Raw genomic sequence first — 19,203 nt, 5'->3', positions numbered from 1 at the left:
ACATTCAGGGTTCTTGGTGAGAAAAAATAAGAAATTTTTTTTGATAAATAAGAAAAAATGTAAAACAGAAAAATAAGGGAATAAGATAAAGTATTTAATGCTTATTGATAGTATATCATTACAAAGTACAAACCAATAATTTTTGGTATCTCTATTGATATTATAAATTTGTTTGGAAAAAAATATCTTTTTGCTCACTTTTATCAAACTTGTGTTGTACATATTTCTTAGCCAAAAGTATAAATTTTAATTGAAGCTAGTGAACCAAACATCATTTGATATTTTATCCTGGATAGTGGATAACATATAGTCATTAATTAATTAATATCATTATTTATCAAATTTGCTTATATACTAAATAAAATCTTTTGAAACATGAATTCGTTTTGAGTCCAAATTTATTTCAAAACATATATGTGATTTTGGATAATTCAAAGTTTATATATAATTTAATTCCATATAGTAAAAAGAAAGAAAAAGTTTTGATATTTTTAGGCCTAGTTTATATTATCTCACATTCTCGGATTTTTAAAATATCCAAGACTAATACAAGAATAGTATGTTGACAATATTAGTTTTATAGTTTTCATAAATACTATTGTATTGCGTTAGTACATATATAATGGTTTTGGTAATGTACGAATTAGGGATGAGCAAAAATACTGTTGACCCGTGCCCGACCTGGTACCGACCGGCCCGAAGTCCTAACGGGTCGGGTCACGGGTCAAGCTTTTGGTGTTTTCGTGAGTCACGGGTTGGCCGGGTCGAGTCGGTTAAAGGCAAAAACCGAAAAAGTGTGAAGGAAAGCCGTGACCCGCCCGAACCCGACCCGAGCCTTCACGGGCCGGGTCACGGTTCACGTTTTCATGCTCTTGCGGGTTGTGGTTCGGGCCGGGTTTCGATCCGTGCTCATCCCTAGTATGAATTATAAACAATAATAAAATCGTCTCCACATTGATTTGATGTTTATATCATTATACGTATACATTTGTGACCCGATAAATACTTTGGACTTTTTAAATATATTTTTCTCAGCGTTAATCAAAATCTTCAAAATAGGACCCATTTAAGTAAAACCAAAAGTCCAAAACCCGATAAGTCATGGAAATGGAAATAAACTTGCGATTTATTGTTAACCCTCACTACTCCGTAAAAAGTAAACCAACGAGTTTAACCGTATTTATGGGTTTTATTTTGAAGAGAAAAAAAAAGAATGGTAAGAATTAAGGAATGTCACGGTTAATTAACAGAATTAAACCCAAGAGGCAAAGACCACGCCGTTAGATAGGTTGATTCACAAACGGCACCACCGGAGATTATATCACCGACCGTCATTATCGAAGCTACCAGTAAGTAAGCAAGTATCCCCATCTCAATTATTTTAAGTGGTTGTTTGGTTTGTGTTTCTGGAACCGTAAGGACTATTAGTTTTAGTATTATAGATAACAAGAATCACACCCACTAGTTTATTGTTAGATTATTATTATGTATTATTGCATATCATTTGTTGACAACACAAAAACAAAATAAAAGACTGATCAATTTATGTTTGATAACCCTGTGATTCCGGCCATTTTTCGATTCGATATCTGAATTTGTGGGTAGGATGTAATTGCATACACTCCTTGTTGTTAATCTCACACTTTACCTTTTATTAGGCAAGCTTAGCAATCTTAAGCACCCGACCACCCTTTAGGTCATTCTTGTAGGCATTTCCAGTTAATTGTCAAATGCTTTGTATCGAGCTGCAAATTCACAAGGGGTTGGATTAGTTATCTGATGTGTAGATCATTGTTATTAGGAAAAAGTAGGCGGTCTTGACATGCCGGATTCTGGAAGTAATAAGGCCAAAGGGCGGAACCTCCCTTCATGGATGAGCTCAAGGGACGCTGATAACGAGCCTGACCGCAATAAACCGGCTGGTGACAAAGATAAACGGAATTCCAGCCAAACAACAACGTCCCCTGAATCAAGTATTGGTGCTAAAAGATCTTCCAAACCACTGGTACGATATGTTGTAATACTCTATCTCTTATTAATGTTTCCTCCTGTTAGAGGGAGAATAGATACGATCATATAAAACGTTGCTAAAAAATGGGTTGGAGAATCATTAAGCTGTTCTAAAATGCTTAAAATCTTCTAAACCATCTTGTTAAAAGTTGGATTTTGAGTTTTTTTTTTTACACATATATAAATAAAGCTGTGATTTTATTATATGTTACATTTGATGTTTTTTAAAGTTGAAAATGTGGATTAAATAGTGCCGTAAGGCAGGCCAGACCAACCTGATGTGTCGTACCGTTATTAAAAGGTTACCAGTTTGGCCATTCAACCTGAACAGTTTTGACCCACTACCTGACCCACCCTCTTGTCATTTCTTATCTTAACTTTGACTTTGATGCTTGTAGGAAGGGGTTGTATTTGCACTCTCAGGGTTTGTTAACCCTGAGCGCAGCACATTACGCTCTCAAGCATTGGAAATGGGAGCTGAGTATCAAGCTGATTGGAATGCCAATTGCACACTGCTAGTTTGTGCGTTTCAAAATACCCCAAAATTTCGACAAGTTGAGGCTGATAATGGAACTATAGTATCGAAGGTTTAACTTCGTACCCCTAGCGTTATTTAATCAAGAATGTTCTTTCATCGTTGTGACATGTTACTTTGTTAGAGATGTAATGTTAACTTCATACACAAGTTTTTTTTTTTTTTTTGTCAGGGTTGGATAACTGAGTGTTATAGCCAAAAACAGCTAGTTGGCATTGAACCTTACCTTTTAAATGTCGGCAAACCGTGGAAGCATCAAAGTAGCTCTACAGGACCAAGCCAAGGTTTGCTAATTGTATTCGATTTCTAGTTTTCTACTATTACATCATAAATAAGAAGTTTAATTACCTTATAAGATTTGATGCCAGACTTTGTGTACCGTTCCTTATTAATAGTTCTCCGTTGTAGTCTTGTAGAGATGTACTGTTTAAGTTGTGAAACCATAACTTTATGTTGCGGAATTTCCTTTTTTTTCTTTCCATCAAGTTATAGGATTTTGCAAAGTCTGCCAGTTATCCCTTTTTAGCCAGTTTATTTTGAAATCTTATAAAACTGGGGCTTGCAGATCCAAAACCAAACAACTCTTATAAGCAAGTGGATAAGGCTGCAGGTTCAAAATCGAGAGCTTCTTCCTCAAGCAAGGTTTATTTCACTCTCTTCATGTATTGTCATATGTGTTTGTAGTATAAGTTGCAATGACCTTTGTGTATATGAAATTTGAAGCCGACAACGCATAAGCTTGCTAAAAAAGAATTTTCAACTCCTGAAGTGAAGAAATGGGCGATTGATGACATGAAGAGCACCATATCATGGTTGAACAGTCAAGATGAAAAGGTAGGGGCAAATCTTTGTCATTCCAACTTGTGCTGCAACAGAAGTGACCCCCCCCCCCCCCCCCCCCCCCCCACACACACACACACACACACACACACTCTGAAATAGATAGAAGAAGAAGAAGAAAAACAGAAGCTTAACATACACTTATTTTTATTCATTGCACAGCCAGATCCAGGCGAGATAAAGAAGATAGCAGCCGAAGGAATCCTGACGTGTTTGCAGGATGCCATAGATTCTCTCAAGGAGGGGAAGGTATATAATTTATCCTTAACTTTTCTAATTAACTTACGATCAAGGACATGACCTCTGATAGAGAGACCAGGAAGACTAGAATCAGGTAGACGAGAGTACAGGGGATAGATACTCTTCCCTTTTGATGGTTTGAAGCCTTTATGCTTATAGACGACTTAGACTTTGCGACTCATAGTGTACTTATTTGCCTCCACCCCTAGATATAGAGTTACATAGACTAACATACGAAGTGTTTCATAGTGCCTTTGCCCCTATCTATAGGTGTTCATAGGATTACAGGCTTAGATACTTAGCATCTTATATGCCCTTCTACTCAATTATATATGTTGTTATGCTTACATACTTCATATAGTTTCATGCTTAAATACTTGTAATCATACACATATGTGCACACCCACAGTAACACTTGCATGTCACTTGTATTTCTGTCACATACTTTGTCTGCTTTCGTTCGAGCTAACCAACTTCGTTTATTACATGAAAAGGTTTACTGCCACATCATCATTTTTACTGGGTAGTAGGCAGTCTGACATATACCCGAGATCAAACCTTTGAAACACATTACAGTTTTATGGGAGAAAGTCAGAAAGCAAATGGCTAAATTATGCTACCATACACAGATTACCTTTTTAAAAAAGCAAATTTCACATTTCAAAATGGGTGGGTAACATACAACTTACATATCATTAATCCATAAATTTAAAATTTACATTTTCACACTTGTTAGCATCAGAATTCCGCTTTTCCTCATTATGTCATAATACTGTTTATTGGTCTTCTAATAGTGTGCTTATAGGGCATGGAGAAAATAATCGAGGAGTGGAGTTTTGTTCCACGAGTCGTTGATGAGCTCAACAAGCTTGACAGAGATGCAGATGGTCCGGCTACCACATCTAAAAAAGATATTTATCACCAAGCTATCGTCTGTAAACGTATTTACGAATTTGAGCTTGGCAATTTTGAAGATGATATAACGGATAAGAATAAAAGACAGAAGATTGATGAAAGAGGTGTAGAAACAAAAGATTACGACAGTGATGATACAATTGAGATGACAGAAGATGAAGTTAGGGAAGCATTTGATAATGTTGAATCTAGCATTGTAAATGATAATCAATTAGCTCATAGATGATAGATCCAAGTTTAATTTTCTACTGCTATTTTCATCGTTTTATGAGGAGTAACTTTGTATCACCCTTGAATTTGAATAAAAAAGAAGGTTGGTTTTGAGTTTTGACCCTCTTGTGCTTTAAAGTTTTTGGCCAAAGACCCAGTCATTTTGGAAATTATAAGTTTCTTTAGCTAGGTTTGGGTTAAAAATATGCAAACTCCAGTGGTTTAAAATTAAAACACCTTGAATCCGGCTGGTCAATTTGACCAGACTTGTAAACTATACCATCTCATCCCATTTATTGTGGGATTGAGTATAATTGACATAGTAATTAGTAAATTATACCTATTATCTTATATATGGATTATGGATCCAACTAAAAAAAGTTTTACTTGAGGCGCAAAACTTTTTACTATAGACTTACAACTTACAAGTACATTCATTAAACAAAATGGCTACAACAGGCTATTAAGTTCTCTCTCAATCTACTTTTGTTTTAAAGCTAAACATTTTCCTCCAAATGCACTCCTTGGCTAATTCTTGTAAGGTTATAAATTCCAAATTGTCAATGATCCTAAAGTTTGCTAACGTTTTACCAAATAATTTTGAATCAAATACATGTTTTATTATTATTAAATTAATTAGGGAGGATAGCATATATCACCGATTTAAAACGTACTAGCACGGTACCCGCGCAATGCGACGGTGTGGTGGCAGGAGACGATTGTTGGTGGTAGAGACGACGTCGAGTGATGTAGATGATTAATGTAAGAGTAATTGATGTAAAGAGTTAATGGAGATATTTTAAATGATAAATGACTGATAGTGTAATAAAACCATTAAGGTTTTCCCATTTAACTTTCAACATCGAAATATTCCTTCTCATTAGAAGGATAACTATAGATGCATACTAGCAGGTTATCCGCGCAACGCAGCAGTGGTCGTGGCGGCGACGCTTTGGTGGTTGGGGATACTGTTGGTGGTGAAAGCGGCGTCGAATGATGTAAATAATTGATGTAAATGGTTAATGCAGATATTTTAAAAGATAAATGATTCATAGTGTCACGTAATCATTAACGTTAATGTATGTGAAATATTTTTACATAAATTGCTATTTTTTTTATAATATCTATATCTATATACTATAATATAAAGCAAATTTACTTTTGATTTTCAACATTGAACTTAAAATTTCAATATTGATTTTAAGTTTCACCAATGTACACATTCTAATGTATAATGTATGATACATCATAGCCACATTACATCAATAACTTACACTACTTACCGACGCCACCACGACCACACCTAATCTCCGCCGCTCGCCACCATCACCTGTTACCGCCATCACGACCACCGCCGTCCACCGCCGCAACGGACGAATTTTCTCTCATAGTATAGAAATACATATTTGAGAAATTTATAGATATATATTTTTAAAGTTGGGATTTAATTATTTAAACTGTCATACAAGACTTCTCAGTACAAGCAAAATTTACAAAACAACACCTCGTCTAAGCTAGTGAGGTCGTAGAACAGTTATATAGGGTTGCAGCAGATGTACGCCACCACCATTCACCGCTTCCATCTCCCTCTATATCTATATCTATCTGTATACGTATATATATGTTCGTATATAAACTGCCCTAACTGAACTACCAAATTCTCTCTCTCTCTCTCTTCGCGCGTGCGTCTGTTATATATACACACACAAACACATATCTCTCTGTGGAAAAAGCGGTTAAATTTGCAAAACACACACACACACACAAACACAAACAATGGGTGCTTCGCTTCCTCCGAAAGAGGCTAACCTCTTTAAGCTCATCGTCGTAAGTTTTTTTTTTTTTTTGTTAATATTTGTAGATTTTAATAATTGTTTCAATTTGTTAATGTTAAATCTCCTGTTACTCTTAATTTACTATGTATATATATATAAGCCCTAGCTTTTTCCTCTTTCTTTTTTCTTCTTGTTTTCACTGTGTGTGTATCTAGTGTGCGTGTATATATATATATATTGTTTGTAGATGATTAAAATATGGGGAGTGATATGCGTACCACTTTATTTGATGATTGTACCACAATTGTGCACTAATGACTTGTACAGTCATCTATATAACTTGTACATTGTGGTGCATACATAAGAAATGGTGGTACCAATATCATTTCTCTTAAAATATAGATACAGCGGTTATGTATACATGCCATTTAGAATTGCAGTATGTACATGTTGCTTTTGTGATCGAGTTTGTTTATTAAGTAAAAAATGAATTTTAATGTTACATTTATCACTACTATACAGGACAATGTGATTTCATGATCATATTTGTTTTTTTCTGTTCTGGTCTTTTTGGTTGCTGCTGTGATATCTTTGTAGAATTTTTTTACTGTGTTGATTGGTTTACTAACGTAATGATTATATGTTCCTTTGTTTGTACGTTTGGCAGAAATCTTATGAAACAAAACAGTATAAGAAGGGTTTGAAGGCTGCGGATGCGATATTAAAGAAGTTCCCAGATCACGGAGGTCTGTTATAACGGTAGCTTTAAAGCTTTTAAACCATTAGACTATTAGAGTAAATAGTTTATGCAACTCGTCTTATTCAATCTAGTATTCGTTTGGGGTATGTCTACTCCCAGCCTTGTGAGGTTGATGGGCAAGTAAAATAAATCCTTGTTCACACATAGGCACTCTCGTAGGATGATAGGAAATAAGTGATGTTCCTTTGTTATCTGATTTTAAAACTGACGCTGGCTGTTATAGCTATTGAGACAACAAATCCACTACATTAAGGTCCAATACTCTTTTCTGAAATGTTGTTTTAACTGGTTATCTTGTACCATTGCATCATTGCTCATTGGTAGGATCTTTCTGAGCTGCATATGTTTATTGCTGTACAAACACATGACTTTTACAAAATAAAATTGTGAGTTTGTGGGCAGAGTTGCAGACTTGTTACAATTGTATACCCATAATTAGTAGTCTTGTTTGTCTTTCATTTCTAAAGATCCCCCTTTTGTAATACTTTGGTTTCTAGAAACTCTTTCCATGAAAGGATTAACACTGAACTGTATGGACCGTAAGCCGGAAGCATACGACCTAGTAAGGTCAGGATTAAAGGTGAGAACTGCTTTTTTTTTTAATATTTTTTTAATCCACACTTGCTTTGCTTTTGCTGTGTTATATACATTCAAAATAACATCTTTTGTTGTAGAATGACCTGAAAAGCCATGTTTGTTGGCACGTGTATGGTCTTCTGCACCGGTCAGACAGAGAGTATAGGGAAGCAATTAAATGCTACCGGAATGCTTTGAGGATAGATCCAGACAACATTGAAATACTGAGGGACCTATCGCTTCTGCAGGTTGATATTCATACATCGTATAACTCTTATTTTACCCTGGATTAGTCTTCTTTTTTTATGGCTATCATTTCATTTAGTGCTATCCTGAGTCATGCGGGCCAATGGGAAACTGTTGTGCGAGCAATTTACAATTTCATAATTGGTTTATTAAGCTGTAAATTAGCACCGAAACAAAAGTTTGTGTTAAATATCAGTAGCAGGGGGTTGATGATAGTGTAAGTTAGAGCTTAAAGAATGATGTAGGTAGAATAGGTTAACTTTGCAATGAAAATTGGATACATGATTTAGTGCTTAATAATGTTTCTGGTATTGCTGAGATGAAAAGAGTTCAACTTTAGTTTTACATTTTGGTGACTTGGGCTACTTTGAATTATGATATTATGATAGTGTTAGTATAACAGAGTAGGTTAATTGAAAGAATACATATAGATTTGTTGTGAGTGCTAATAAGTTTTCTTAAAATTATATAAAATGAAGATTTTATAGTTTGTTCTCTATAAGTTTGTATGCTTAGACGAAATTTGTTATTCATTTAAGATTTGGATTGAAAACTTTAGAATATTAAGTTATTTAGCATCTCATGCATATAAGGTCGAACAAGAGTTTTCTGGTTAAATCCTCAATTTGGTGTTATGATGCTTAGTATATAGAAAAGTTACTGGTATGTTTGTTGCTTTGGATTAATACTTGATTAGCCGTAATACTAGTAATGTAATTTTGTGGTTCGACTTCAGATGAAGAAAATATTGGTCATCATGGTGGATTGGTGGATATGCTTGTATAATTCTAGAGCTAATAAAATACCACGCTTTTGTTGTGATTTTGGCCACAATATTGAAATGATTTTGATATTGCACTTATGTAACTTAGATTGAGTTATAGGTCATGTTGATTTTAAGTACTTCTAACTGGATCTTTTACATGAACAACGTAGGTTAATAAAATGTCAGTTTAGCAACCCGATGATTAAACATTGATTATTGATTACTTGTAAGTATGGTGTAATTTGACACTTCCAATTCATGAATTTTGAAGATGTGATGATGAACATTAGTGGGAACGTGATTGCGTGAATTTCAAGAATTGAATTCTTATAAGGGTGGATAAAGATAATACCCTTTCTCCAGTCATTATTTTGTAGGGGATTGTATCATTATGAATTTTTTTTAAGTTTAAGGGTTTTCTTACCATTAGTTAAGATGCAATGGGCGTTAAGACTTTCTTCGTCCATAATGGTCTGAAGAGAAGAAGATTGCTTTTGCAAATTGCAATGGTGGGTATTTGTTTAATTAATGGATAGTTTCTGAATCATGGATTTCTAAACACTTTGTTTTGTTGTCATGATGCGTGTGTAATATTCTATATGATCAAGTGTAACATCCTCATGTCTCATCTCCTTCGTGTTTTGTTTTTGAGAGTTAAATAGTGCTTTTCCTTCTGCGTTTACAGGCACAAATGCGAGAATTGGCAGGCTTTGTTGAAACTAGGCAACAGTTGCTGACATTGAAACCAAATCATAGAATGAATTGGATCGGTTTTGCAATTTCTCAACATTTGAACTCAAAGTAAATTGTGATATTCTTTTACATACCTGAGCTGTATATCACTCTTTCATATAATGATAATTGTTAATTTGCCTTAGGCTGTATACATTCATCACTGTCTTGTAGCTCCAATGACCATTGTTACTCGGACGATCCCTTCAAATAATCGGGGCCTGAAAATTACATTTTTATATGTTCTCACACATCTGTTTGGCTACTACTAACATTGGTTATGAAAGTTTATCTTTTCTGCTGTCCCTCTCTAACACTTTCATCTTTATGCCTTTTTTGCCAGTGCTTCCAAAGCCATTGATATTCTAGAAGCATATGAAGGGACTCTTGAGGAAGATTATCCTCCAGATAGTGAGCGGTGCGAGCATGGGGAAATGCTGTTGTATAAAGTAATATATGCAGTATCTAGCATAACTACACCACTTCACATATAATTGTTTTTATTAATCGGGTCAGTTATACAACATGAATGAATAGTTGGACCGACCTAGATAATTGTTTTCCTTGAACAGGGTCTCCGCAAACCATATGAAAGCTAAACATGGAATATGTGTTGATATGCATAATACATATTTTGAGTGCATCTATTGTCTTCCAGGTATCTTTACTGGAGGAATGTGGATTGCTTGAAAAAGCCCTTGAGGAGTTGCACAAGAAAGAATTCAAGATTGTATGTTCTTTGAATTTTTGCTTTGCAATCGTGTAGATAAAAAAAATTGTGTTTGTATGACATATGTCACCTTCTACAAATTCCGTTATAGGTTGATAAATTGTCTTACAAGGAAGCGGAAGTTTCTCTTCTTGTCAAGCTTAATCGCCTTGAAGAAGGCGAACAGTTATATCGAGTTCTGCTATCAATGAATCCTGACAACTATAGGTAGACTTCTGTGCTTGAAATGATTCTCTTACATCAGTGTTTGGAGCAACACTGTAGAGTAAATGGTACTAATTGGGCTTTAATTTGTTAGCTACTATGAAGGATTGCAAAAGTGTGTTAAATTATGTTCTAAGAATGGTCATTATTCCTCTGAAGAAATTGATCATCTCGATGCATTGTACAAATCACTTGGGGAGCAATACACCTGGTCTTCTGCCGTTAAGGTTATATATATTCTATTCTTATGCCTTTCTTACTTGACCTCATTTCTTCTGCCGTTACAATTTTTAATTTTTTTGTTTTTCCCAAAAGAACATGTTAGAACCTTTGCATACGTTGGATGTTTGTGAAATACCCTTCCTTTTGGAGGAACAGTCATTATGTTTTTAGCTTGTGTCTGTAGTTCTGTACTAATATATAATAATATAAAACAAATTAACCATTAATATCAAAGTTTAGTTCAAGAACCAAAATCATCTGAATACTGTTAATAGTATTCATTTGATAACTCAATCAATTCCAAATGTGGGTGTTTATTTCGATACCCTATATATTTGTTTGAGCAACTTTACGAGTTTATATCACCTAGTTTTGAGTAATATCATGCAATAAGACAAATGTAGTATTAGTTAAATCTCCCAGTCACTTTAGTCATGATAGATTTACACCTCAAATGTGGTTTATCAAGAAGTTTTAGGTGATTAGTGATAATTCTAATGTCACTGATATTATTTGATGGCAGTTTTTACTATCAGCGTTTGTTTTTTTTAGTTGTGATTTGAATTAATATCATGTTCACATTTCCAACAAATTTGTACTCTGACAATTACAATATTATGCCCCTCGATTCATGCATATCAATCGGTAGATGATATTTAGTCAATCAAACTTGGATGTTTCATGAAACAAAAATTTTTAATGTAATTATTTACATACACAAAAAAAGTTTCTATGTGATTATAGATGACCAACTCATTTAATTACAAAAGGTCAAAAGTACGACACAGTTTATTAGTTTTGTTGTGGTCGCAATGCACGGCTAGCCCAGTAGTATAAATTTATATCTAAATTTGTCTACAAAGCTCATTAAATACACTGAACAGTGTCAAGTAACATCTTTCATTTATTTCAAATGTTGTCTCTTCTCATTTACCTAAAGTATGGCACTTTGTTTTTAGAGGATCCCGCTAGATTTTCTGGAGGATGTAAAATTTCAGGATGCAGCAGATAACTATATTAAGCCACTACTAACGAAGGTAATAAGTTTTTGTTTTTGTTTTTGGTGGTCCCTTTTTTGGAGGCAAACTCATACTTTCAGTAATGGCAAACGTAGGGTGTCCCTTCACTGTTCTCTGATCTTTCTCCTCTATATGATCATCCTGGCAAGGTTTGTGCAATCTGCCATGTTGAAACTTCTGGAACTTTTTTGTCCATGCTTTATTTTATTACCATGGCAATTTTTCTGTAGGCTGATATACTTGAAAAGTTACTTCTTGATTTTGAGGAATCAATTAAAACAACTGGTGGATATCCTGGAAGGTAGTCTGGATTATGTTTGCTAATTCTTGCTTATGAGATATTGGAATACCACTAAATGATTGTGCCCCTTTACCTTTTAGGTCAGAAAAGGAGCCCCCCTCAACACTTATGTGGACCTTGTTTTACCTGGCTCAGGTTTGTTCTCTCTGGACCGAGTTTTATGATTTTCAAAAGTTTACCTTCTCATCTGATTTTTTAAAGTTGTGCGTGTGTAGCATTTTGACCGACGAGGCGTGTATGATATAGCTCTTGCTAAAGTCGATGAGGCTATGCAACATACTCCAACTGTCATTGATTTATACTCTGTTAAGGTCTGTTTTACTGAAAAATATGTTCTTTTTTGTTTGTAGATAGTATGAAGGATAATCTCGGCTTTTAATCTTAATTTTTTGTTTACAGAGCAAGATATTAAAGCACGCTGGGGACTTTGGAGCTGCTGCTTCATTGGCAGATGAAGCTAGGTGCATGGATCTTGCAGATCGATATGTAAATAGTCAATGTGTCAAGCGAATGTTGCAGGCTGATAAGGTTAACACCACCATAAAACATATTATATTTTCTTCACTTCTTGTATGTGTCTACGCTGCTTAATTTCCTGGTGTACCTCTTTTTTCTTCTCCACAATTCCACTTATATTGCTTTTACACACGGTACAATAATTTTATAGGTTCCGCTTGCAGAGAAGACAGCTGTATTGTTCACAAAAGATGGCGATCAGCAGAATAACCTTCATGACATGCAGTGCATGTGGTTAGTATTACAAATATAACCAGTAATGAAACAGGTCTAAGGGTCCATCAGATGGAAATCAACCAAAATGTATTTTTTTTATGCATAAAAGCTTCTAAATCATTTAATGAAAAAAATAGATAATATTGAAAATATATATATATATTCACATATGACACAGTAATTTTGATAATAAATTTTAAATTTTTTGAACAAATGTGTTTCTGGCCAACATTTCTCTTCCCAATCCACTTTGACCTTCACAATTATCATTTGTTTTTTCTCGTCACCCAATGCATCCATTTTTTCACACAGACTGAGTAAGATGAATATATGCAGCATGTATGTGAGATATCTTTATTTGTAGGTACGAACTTGCTTCCGGGGAGAGTTATTTTCGTCAGGGTGACCTTGGACGTGCTTTGAAAAAATTCTTGGCTGTAGAGAAGCATTATGCAGACATAACAGAAGACCAGTTTGACTTTCATTCTTATTGCTTACGGAAAATGACTCTGCGTGCATATATTGAAATGTTAAGGTTTCAAGATCGGCTCCATGCACATCCTTACTTTAGGAAGGCTGCAGCTGGTGCTACAAGGCATGCAATACTTCCTCGAATAAGTTTCTCTTTCATTTATTTCTTAACATAATGGTTTTCTTAGTATTTAACTTCATTTTTTTCTATACAGATGTTACCTCAAGCTGTATGATACTCCTTCAAAGTCATCAACCGAAGAAGACGACGAATTAGCAAAATTACCTGCTGCTCAAAAGAAGAAATTGAGGCAAAAACAAAGGAAGGCTGAAGCACGAGCTAAGAAAGTATGAGCTACTAAAAAAAAGAAAAAGAAAAAAAAGACACAGTCCTTTGCAGTCTCTGCATGAGTTTTTAACTTTATATAATATGTTTTCTCAGGAGGCTGAAGAGAAGAGTGAAGAGGCAAATGTTGGTGGTGTTTCTAAGTCTGGGAAACGACAGATCAAGCCAGTTGATCCAGATCCTCATGGATTGAAGCTATTGCAGGTACATTTATTTAATCTTTTTTCTGGTTTTGTTCTTATTGAACAATGAACATTGTTTCTTGTATAAGAATCTTGTCACGCCATTGTTATGATCTTTTTGATGTTAGACTGAAGATCCTTTAATGGAAGCGGGGAAGTACCTGAAGTTACTGCAGAAACATTCATCTGATCTTTTGGAGACTCATTTGCTTTCTTTTGAAGTAAATATGAGAAAGAATAAGATCCTTCTTGCATTGCAGGTAATTTTGTTTCAAGCCATGAAATATATTGGAACTTTCTTTTGTTCCATCTTAATGTGAAACTATGACTGTAATGAACTGTCCCACATTTGAAAAAGAATTGAAGTCTTAGGTTTATAAGCTCTTAAGTTGTGGCCTTGTGGGCTACTAAAACCTTCTACTATATTAGATATATTAAATTAGATATTATATAGGGTGCTAGATGTATATATATTATCTATATCTATGGGAATTTTGTAAATCCTATATGATTAACACTTCAATAATACAAAAACCATAAGGTTCTTTATGGTATCAGACCCACTATTAGATATATTAGATATTATATATGGTGCTAGATGTAATTATATTATCTATATATATAGGATCTTTGTAATCCCTATGATTAACAATTTGACAATACAAAAACCAAAAGGTTCTTTATAGCATGATTTTACATTGTGATAGAAGGTATTGGGTCAGTCTATTGCCTTTTCAACTTTGGGAGTTTAGGGTGTTACAATGATGGCAAGCATTGGCCGTTGTAGTGAGCTTTGGTTTTTTCCCTATTTTGTTCGTCTTTATTCTCAGTTTAAAATCTAAGTTACCATATTTGCTATTGTATTCTATATCGTCGAAATTTATGTAACAACCATTTTCTAATTTCTCATGTGTTATTAGACCACTTTTTTCTTTACATGTCTGATAAAGTTAGTTTAATTGGAGTGGACCTTGATTATAATTTAGACTACTTTTTTCTTTACAGGCTCTGAAGCAGCTACAACAATTGGATGCTGGAAACCCAGACTCTCATCGCTGTTTGGTATGCCATTTTAAGTTATTACTTTGTGTACGTGTTGCTTGATTGCTTTTGGTTTTATACAGACCTTTTTTTATTATCATAATTTTTCCATAAGAGAAGTGGTGTGCAAGGTCTTCACTCTTTAGGTCTTCACTCTCACAAGATTGTTGATATATAGTGTCATTTTACAGATAAAATTCTTCCATAAAGTTGCATCAAGGCCAGCTTCTGCCACTGATTGTGAAAAATTGATTTTGGGAGTCATGGAAGCAGAGCGACCATCTTTCAGGTTATCTTTCACATTCTTCTCAAAATCATTAGACGAAGTCAGTAGATCATTTCATTATTTCAATATATAAATTATACAAGATTCACTTAGATTGTTACATCATTAATGTCTCATTACTCAAAGAAATTGGAAAATATATCTTTACCTAGAAGTGCATGCTGGTTTACTCTTTCAAGTTGATGCTAATTAATTTATTTGTTTTGTCTATTGTAGTCAGCTGCATGGCAAATCTCTGATGGAGGCAAATAGTGTTTTCCTCGATCAACACAAAGGTCATTGCTTGGAAATTATTATTTCTGATAATATCAATTATATACAATATGGGTCTGCATTTATTCTCATTGCTCACCCTGATGCTTTTCTAGTGATTACGCAGATTCTTTGATGCACAGAGCAGTGGTGGCCGAGATGATATATTGTTTAGAACCAAACAAGAAGGGGGAGGCGATCAGATTGATTGAAGAATCACCCAATAACTTAGTGTCTAGGTAAGTCATACTAATACAATATATGATATTGGACAAGATCAAACTACAAAATTTAACTCGTCCATTTCGCTGCTTTGTTATATACTTATATGTTTCCTAATTGATTTAAGAAATTGGTTACCCTCTTGGAGAAAATCTCTATTTTAATAGACTACAAGTTAGGGAGGAGTATGGGTCGGTTTGAGTCGATTTTGGCCTAAAACCGAACAAAAGCATTTGGTATTTAGAAATATACACTGTTGGATTCGGTTGTTAATCGGTTCGTTTTTTTATTTTTGATTCAGTTTCGTTTTTTTATAATAATTTTTTACACATTTAGTTTATTAAGTTATAGATAAAACTTTCAATGTTAAGCAGATATCACAAACATACTAAAGTATACGTTGATTTTTTATTAACTAATTTTATATTTTAGATGTTGAAAGTGGTATTATCGTTTATGAACCGAATTGATCTTGTTGTGGATTGTCATCTATATACGTTTATTTTTGTTTTGTACATTATAAAGGTAAAAAGTTCAAATATGTTAACATATTTACTAAGCATAAATAATAGGTGTAATAATAAAATGATATAAATGTAACATAAATTTGTTATTATATACTTTTTAGTTCGGTTCGGTTATTCTTGTGAAACCGAAAATCGAACCGAAAAGTTTAGGTTTTGAAAAATCAAAACCAAACCGATAGGTTCGGTTTTTGGTTTTTTCGATTTAGGTTGGTCTTTGAATCGTTGGTACAGTTTTTGATCAGCCGTACAAGAAGTGTACCTGCCCAATATGCGGTGGTGAATGAGATCTCAATTTTTTAATTGTCAATCTAAATCGAATCAAAAATAAGTTTTTTATAAACTTTGACCAGGTTACGAAACTCGGACTCGACTCGGCGATGGGGGTCAGCAGTTTTTAAAAGTAAAACGTTTAACCGAGTTTTGACCTTCTGAACCGAGTTTGAGTTGTTGACCGAGTTTTAGGCTGAGTCGGGTTGACTCGACCTGTTTACCCATTGAGTCCGAGTACTCGGCCGAGTCTTACAACCCTGAACTTTGAACAATACATGGGAAAAAGGGTTACAAAGGCCGCCTTCCCCGACCATGGGCTTTGGATTATGTAACATACAGTTATATGAAAATTTTTATTGGAACATTTAAAGATGGAAGTGATTAGGTAAATGATTTGCATCTATTAGCAACAGGCTAACAGCATGATAGTGAATTTGTTGATTCTAGAACTTTAAAAAGTATTTCTCTGTAAAGTAAGGAAAGGGTAAAATCCCTGATCATAAAAGTTTGAATTTTAAACCAACACCATCTTCTTTATATATCAGTAGAGATTGTTAACGGGTTGAATTATTGTTGAATCAGTAATGGATCATTTGGACCGGTTAGAGAATGGAAGCTGCAAGATTGTGTTGCAGTTCACAAAACATTGGGTGCTATGTTTGAAGATCATGATGCTTCATCGAGTAAGTTTACCACTTTCCTTCTTATCGAGTAGCTACCATGATCTGCTTGTTTCTTTCAGCTTTTTTTTTTTAGTTAGTACCACAACATGAAGTGTTAAATGGGTGCGTTGGGTAATGATGGATTGAGACGGCTAACCTTTTATATTGTTAAATATAAGATTAAGACATTAATGTAATGTTAGTACAATTAAGAGATTCAAGAAGTTTTTTTTGGAGACCTTGGTAATACACTATCTTTGGTCTATGCTAAGTGTCTTCTATACATAAATCAGGCAAATCTCCTTCGATCCTTTCAGAAGGTATGTGTGGTTCCAAACGGTTTTCTTGGGGTCTGTAGTGTTTAAACCTGGGCCCAAAGCTATTAAAGGCGCAAGGCACAGGCATGTGCTTTATGAGTGCGTGGTGTATCATATTCAAGAAATATATGTATTTATGTATATAGAATTCAAACTGTATTATTTTACCTGCATACCTACCAACGTACATACAAATTACAAATAAACAGAGATGAAATTGTTACCAATCTACTTACAGATTACAAGTTAAAACATATACATACTGCTCAATTCTTATATGAAGTACACATTATAGTGATATTGCTATATTGTTAGCATTACATGCAAGTATGCAACTTACTAAATTGAAGTATCGATGAATAAAGAACGAGAAAAAAAACCATGATTTACATATTGTTGAGTGTATCTTTACACAATTTAGATCTAGCATATATAAAAATCAATAAATCTATTATGTTTGTATGTTAAATTACAACATGTAACATGTTATTACTAATGTAATTATTATATAATAAAGAAAGAGGAAGCAAATGCCTAGAACTCTCGATGAAGGATGTGATGAACTAACTAAAGATTCTATGGCCCACAAAAAAAAAACAAGGTTAATTAAAAAGAGGGCAAGGAAAAGTTCATATGTACTGGGGACATTGGTGCACCTTATATTGTGCTGTGGTTCAATTTTAGAAAAGACCAACCCCGAAGGTCTGCTTTTCATAAGTTTGCTCGAGGAGTCCTTTTGAAGAACCCAATCCCCCACTAGTGGACTATTCCATTAGAGCTTAGGAGATTTTAGAGGTTGTAAATTTTAAGTATGATCATCATCCACTTGTGTTTCTTATTCTATCAAGTTTTCAAGGTTACCTATTTTAACCTAGTAGGTATAAAATTTAACCCAAAACATTTAAGTTTACAAATACATGGAAAAATCTAGCCACTCTTAGTGAATACAACTTCATCCTTGGCTCTCCTTACACGATTAATTTTTTGACCTCTAACTCAATAATTATGTAGGATGGAAAGTCCGATGTGCAGAATACTTTCCATACTCGACCTATTTTGAAGGCCGCCACTGCTCTAGTCTTGCTACAAGCAAAGATTTCAAGCAGGCACTTGCCAAAAATGGATCTATTGAATTTCTTCCGTCAAACGGCAAAGTACAAAATGTTGATGCTCTGAAGAATCTTGCAATCTAAAGAACAGAGGCAGATGGATCATTTTGTGGAGTTTGAATAAAAGGAAAACATTGATCGATTAAAGGGACAAAACCATGAAAGAACATGGCAGCTGACCCTGGTAAAGAAAATGACAACGAAACCGTAAGTACTCTTCAGTTTTGACCTAAAAAGCCATCCTTCATTTATTTATGTGATGATTTCTTTGGATTTGTGTATACTTCAGTTGTGTTCTCAAAAAGTACTCAATGACTTTGTTTTGATGTTGATTTCCCTGGGGATTTTTATTTTATACATTGGAAGTCCTTGCGACGAATAGAGTTAGATGAGACTACCACAAAGAGTATGTTGTACGGTTATATTTCAAGTTACCTTAAAGTTATTTTGTACAAATGCTATGAAAATTTTGGCATTAAAGGTTTTTATTACGATAAACAAGTAGATGTTTTCACCGTAAATCTCATGTTTTTCTTTGTGTGATACAAATGTTTGTATCAATATGTTTGGGGTCCTCGGGTTATACTGATGTAGGAGACCACATGGTCTGTTTCTACAATGACTGTTCATTGATCATGCGTTTTGTGCTCCTACATATATAACATAAAATAATTCAAAATAATAAGTATAAATTAACAATATTAA

The 19,203-nt window shown here is 34.2% G+C and overlaps 2 protein-coding genes across 4 annotated transcripts; both read left to right on the top strand.

Moving 5' to 3' along the window:
* Positions 1 to 1,214: 1,214 nt before the first annotated feature.
* LOC122588818 (DNA-repair protein XRCC1) lies at positions 1,215 to 4,868 on the top strand. 2 transcript variants are annotated; one of them, XM_043761026.1, is made up of 8 exons: positions 1,215 to 1,349; positions 1,802 to 2,005; positions 2,409 to 2,597; positions 2,718 to 2,829; positions 3,111 to 3,187; positions 3,269 to 3,379; positions 3,548 to 3,634; positions 4,431 to 4,868. In XM_043761026.1, the coding sequence occupies exons 2-8, from the start codon at positions 1,823 to 1,825 to the stop codon at positions 4,764 to 4,766; spliced, it is 1,095 nt and encodes a 364-aa protein (XP_043616961.1). In that variant the 5' UTR covers positions 1,215 to 1,349; positions 1,802 to 1,822; the 3' UTR covers positions 4,767 to 4,868. The 2 variants fall into 2 exon arrangements, with proteins under 2 accessions (XP_043616961.1, XP_043616962.1); XM_043761027.1 differs by having other exon boundaries at positions 1,215 to 1,353.
* A 1,353-nt stretch (positions 4,869 to 6,221) lies between these two features.
* LOC122586836 (N-terminal acetyltransferase A complex auxiliary subunit NAA15) lies at positions 6,222 to 18,999 on the top strand. Of its 2 annotated transcripts, XM_043758832.1 has the most exons (26): positions 6,228 to 6,577; positions 7,193 to 7,271; positions 7,783 to 7,865; positions 7,960 to 8,109; positions 9,559 to 9,674; positions 9,949 to 10,054; positions 10,264 to 10,335; positions 10,427 to 10,542; positions 10,634 to 10,766; positions 11,721 to 11,798; positions 11,876 to 11,929; positions 12,011 to 12,081; positions 12,162 to 12,216; positions 12,297 to 12,392; positions 12,481 to 12,609; positions 12,749 to 12,831; positions 13,178 to 13,408; positions 13,500 to 13,632; positions 13,727 to 13,834; positions 13,941 to 14,072; positions 14,818 to 14,874; positions 15,045 to 15,142; positions 15,356 to 15,414; positions 15,519 to 15,630; positions 16,993 to 17,093; positions 18,401 to 18,999. In XM_043758832.1, the coding sequence occupies exons 1-26, from the start codon at positions 6,527 to 6,529 to the stop codon at positions 18,580 to 18,582; spliced, it is 2,685 nt and encodes an 894-aa protein (XP_043614767.1). In that variant the 5' UTR covers positions 6,228 to 6,526; the 3' UTR covers positions 18,583 to 18,999. The 2 variants fall into 2 exon arrangements, with proteins under 2 accessions (XP_043614769.1, XP_043614767.1); XM_043758834.1 differs by lacking the exons at positions 16,993 to 17,093; positions 18,401 to 18,999 and having other exon boundaries at positions 6,222 to 6,577; positions 15,508 to 15,612.
* Positions 19,000 to 19,203: the final 204 nt, after the last annotated feature.

The sequence above is a fragment of the Erigeron canadensis genome, chromosome 2 (genome assembly GCF_010389155.1).
Source record: "Erigeron canadensis isolate Cc75 chromosome 2, C_canadensis_v1, whole genome shotgun sequence".
Taxonomy (NCBI): Eukaryota; Viridiplantae; Streptophyta; class Magnoliopsida; order Asterales; family Asteraceae; genus Erigeron; species Erigeron canadensis.
The sequence above is the reverse complement of the archived record's forward strand: the minus strand, read 5'-3'. Positions and strand labels throughout refer to the sequence as shown.

What these genes read in the sequence shown, in the direction of transcription:
- LOC122588818 (XM_043761026.1), top strand. Translation starts at nt 1,823, where the DNA reads ATGCCGGATTCTGGAAGTAATAAGGCCAAAGGGCGGAACCTCCCTTCA. An exon ending in ATGGAACTATAGTATCGAAG is followed by an intron (nt 2,598 to 2,717) that starts GTTTAACTTCGT and finishes TTTTTTTGTCAG; the next exon opens with GGTTGGATAACTGAGTGTTA. An exon ending in TGAACAGTCAAGATGAAAAG is followed by an intron (nt 3,380 to 3,547) that starts GTAGGGGCAAAT and finishes TTCATTGCACAG; the next exon opens with CCAGATCCAGGCGAGATAAA.
- LOC122586836 (XM_043758832.1), top strand. Translation starts at nt 6,527, where the DNA reads ATGGGTGCTTCGCTTCCTCCGAAAGAGGCTAACCTCTTTAAGCTCATC. An exon ending in TCTCAACATTTGAACTCAAA is followed by an intron (nt 9,675 to 9,948) that starts GTAAATTGTGAT and finishes CTTTTTTGCCAG; the next exon opens with TGCTTCCAAAGCCATTGATA. An exon ending in CTGAAGCACGAGCTAAGAAA is followed by an intron (nt 13,633 to 13,726) that starts GTATGAGCTACT and finishes ATGTTTTCTCAG; the next exon opens with GAGGCTGAAGAGAAGAGTGA.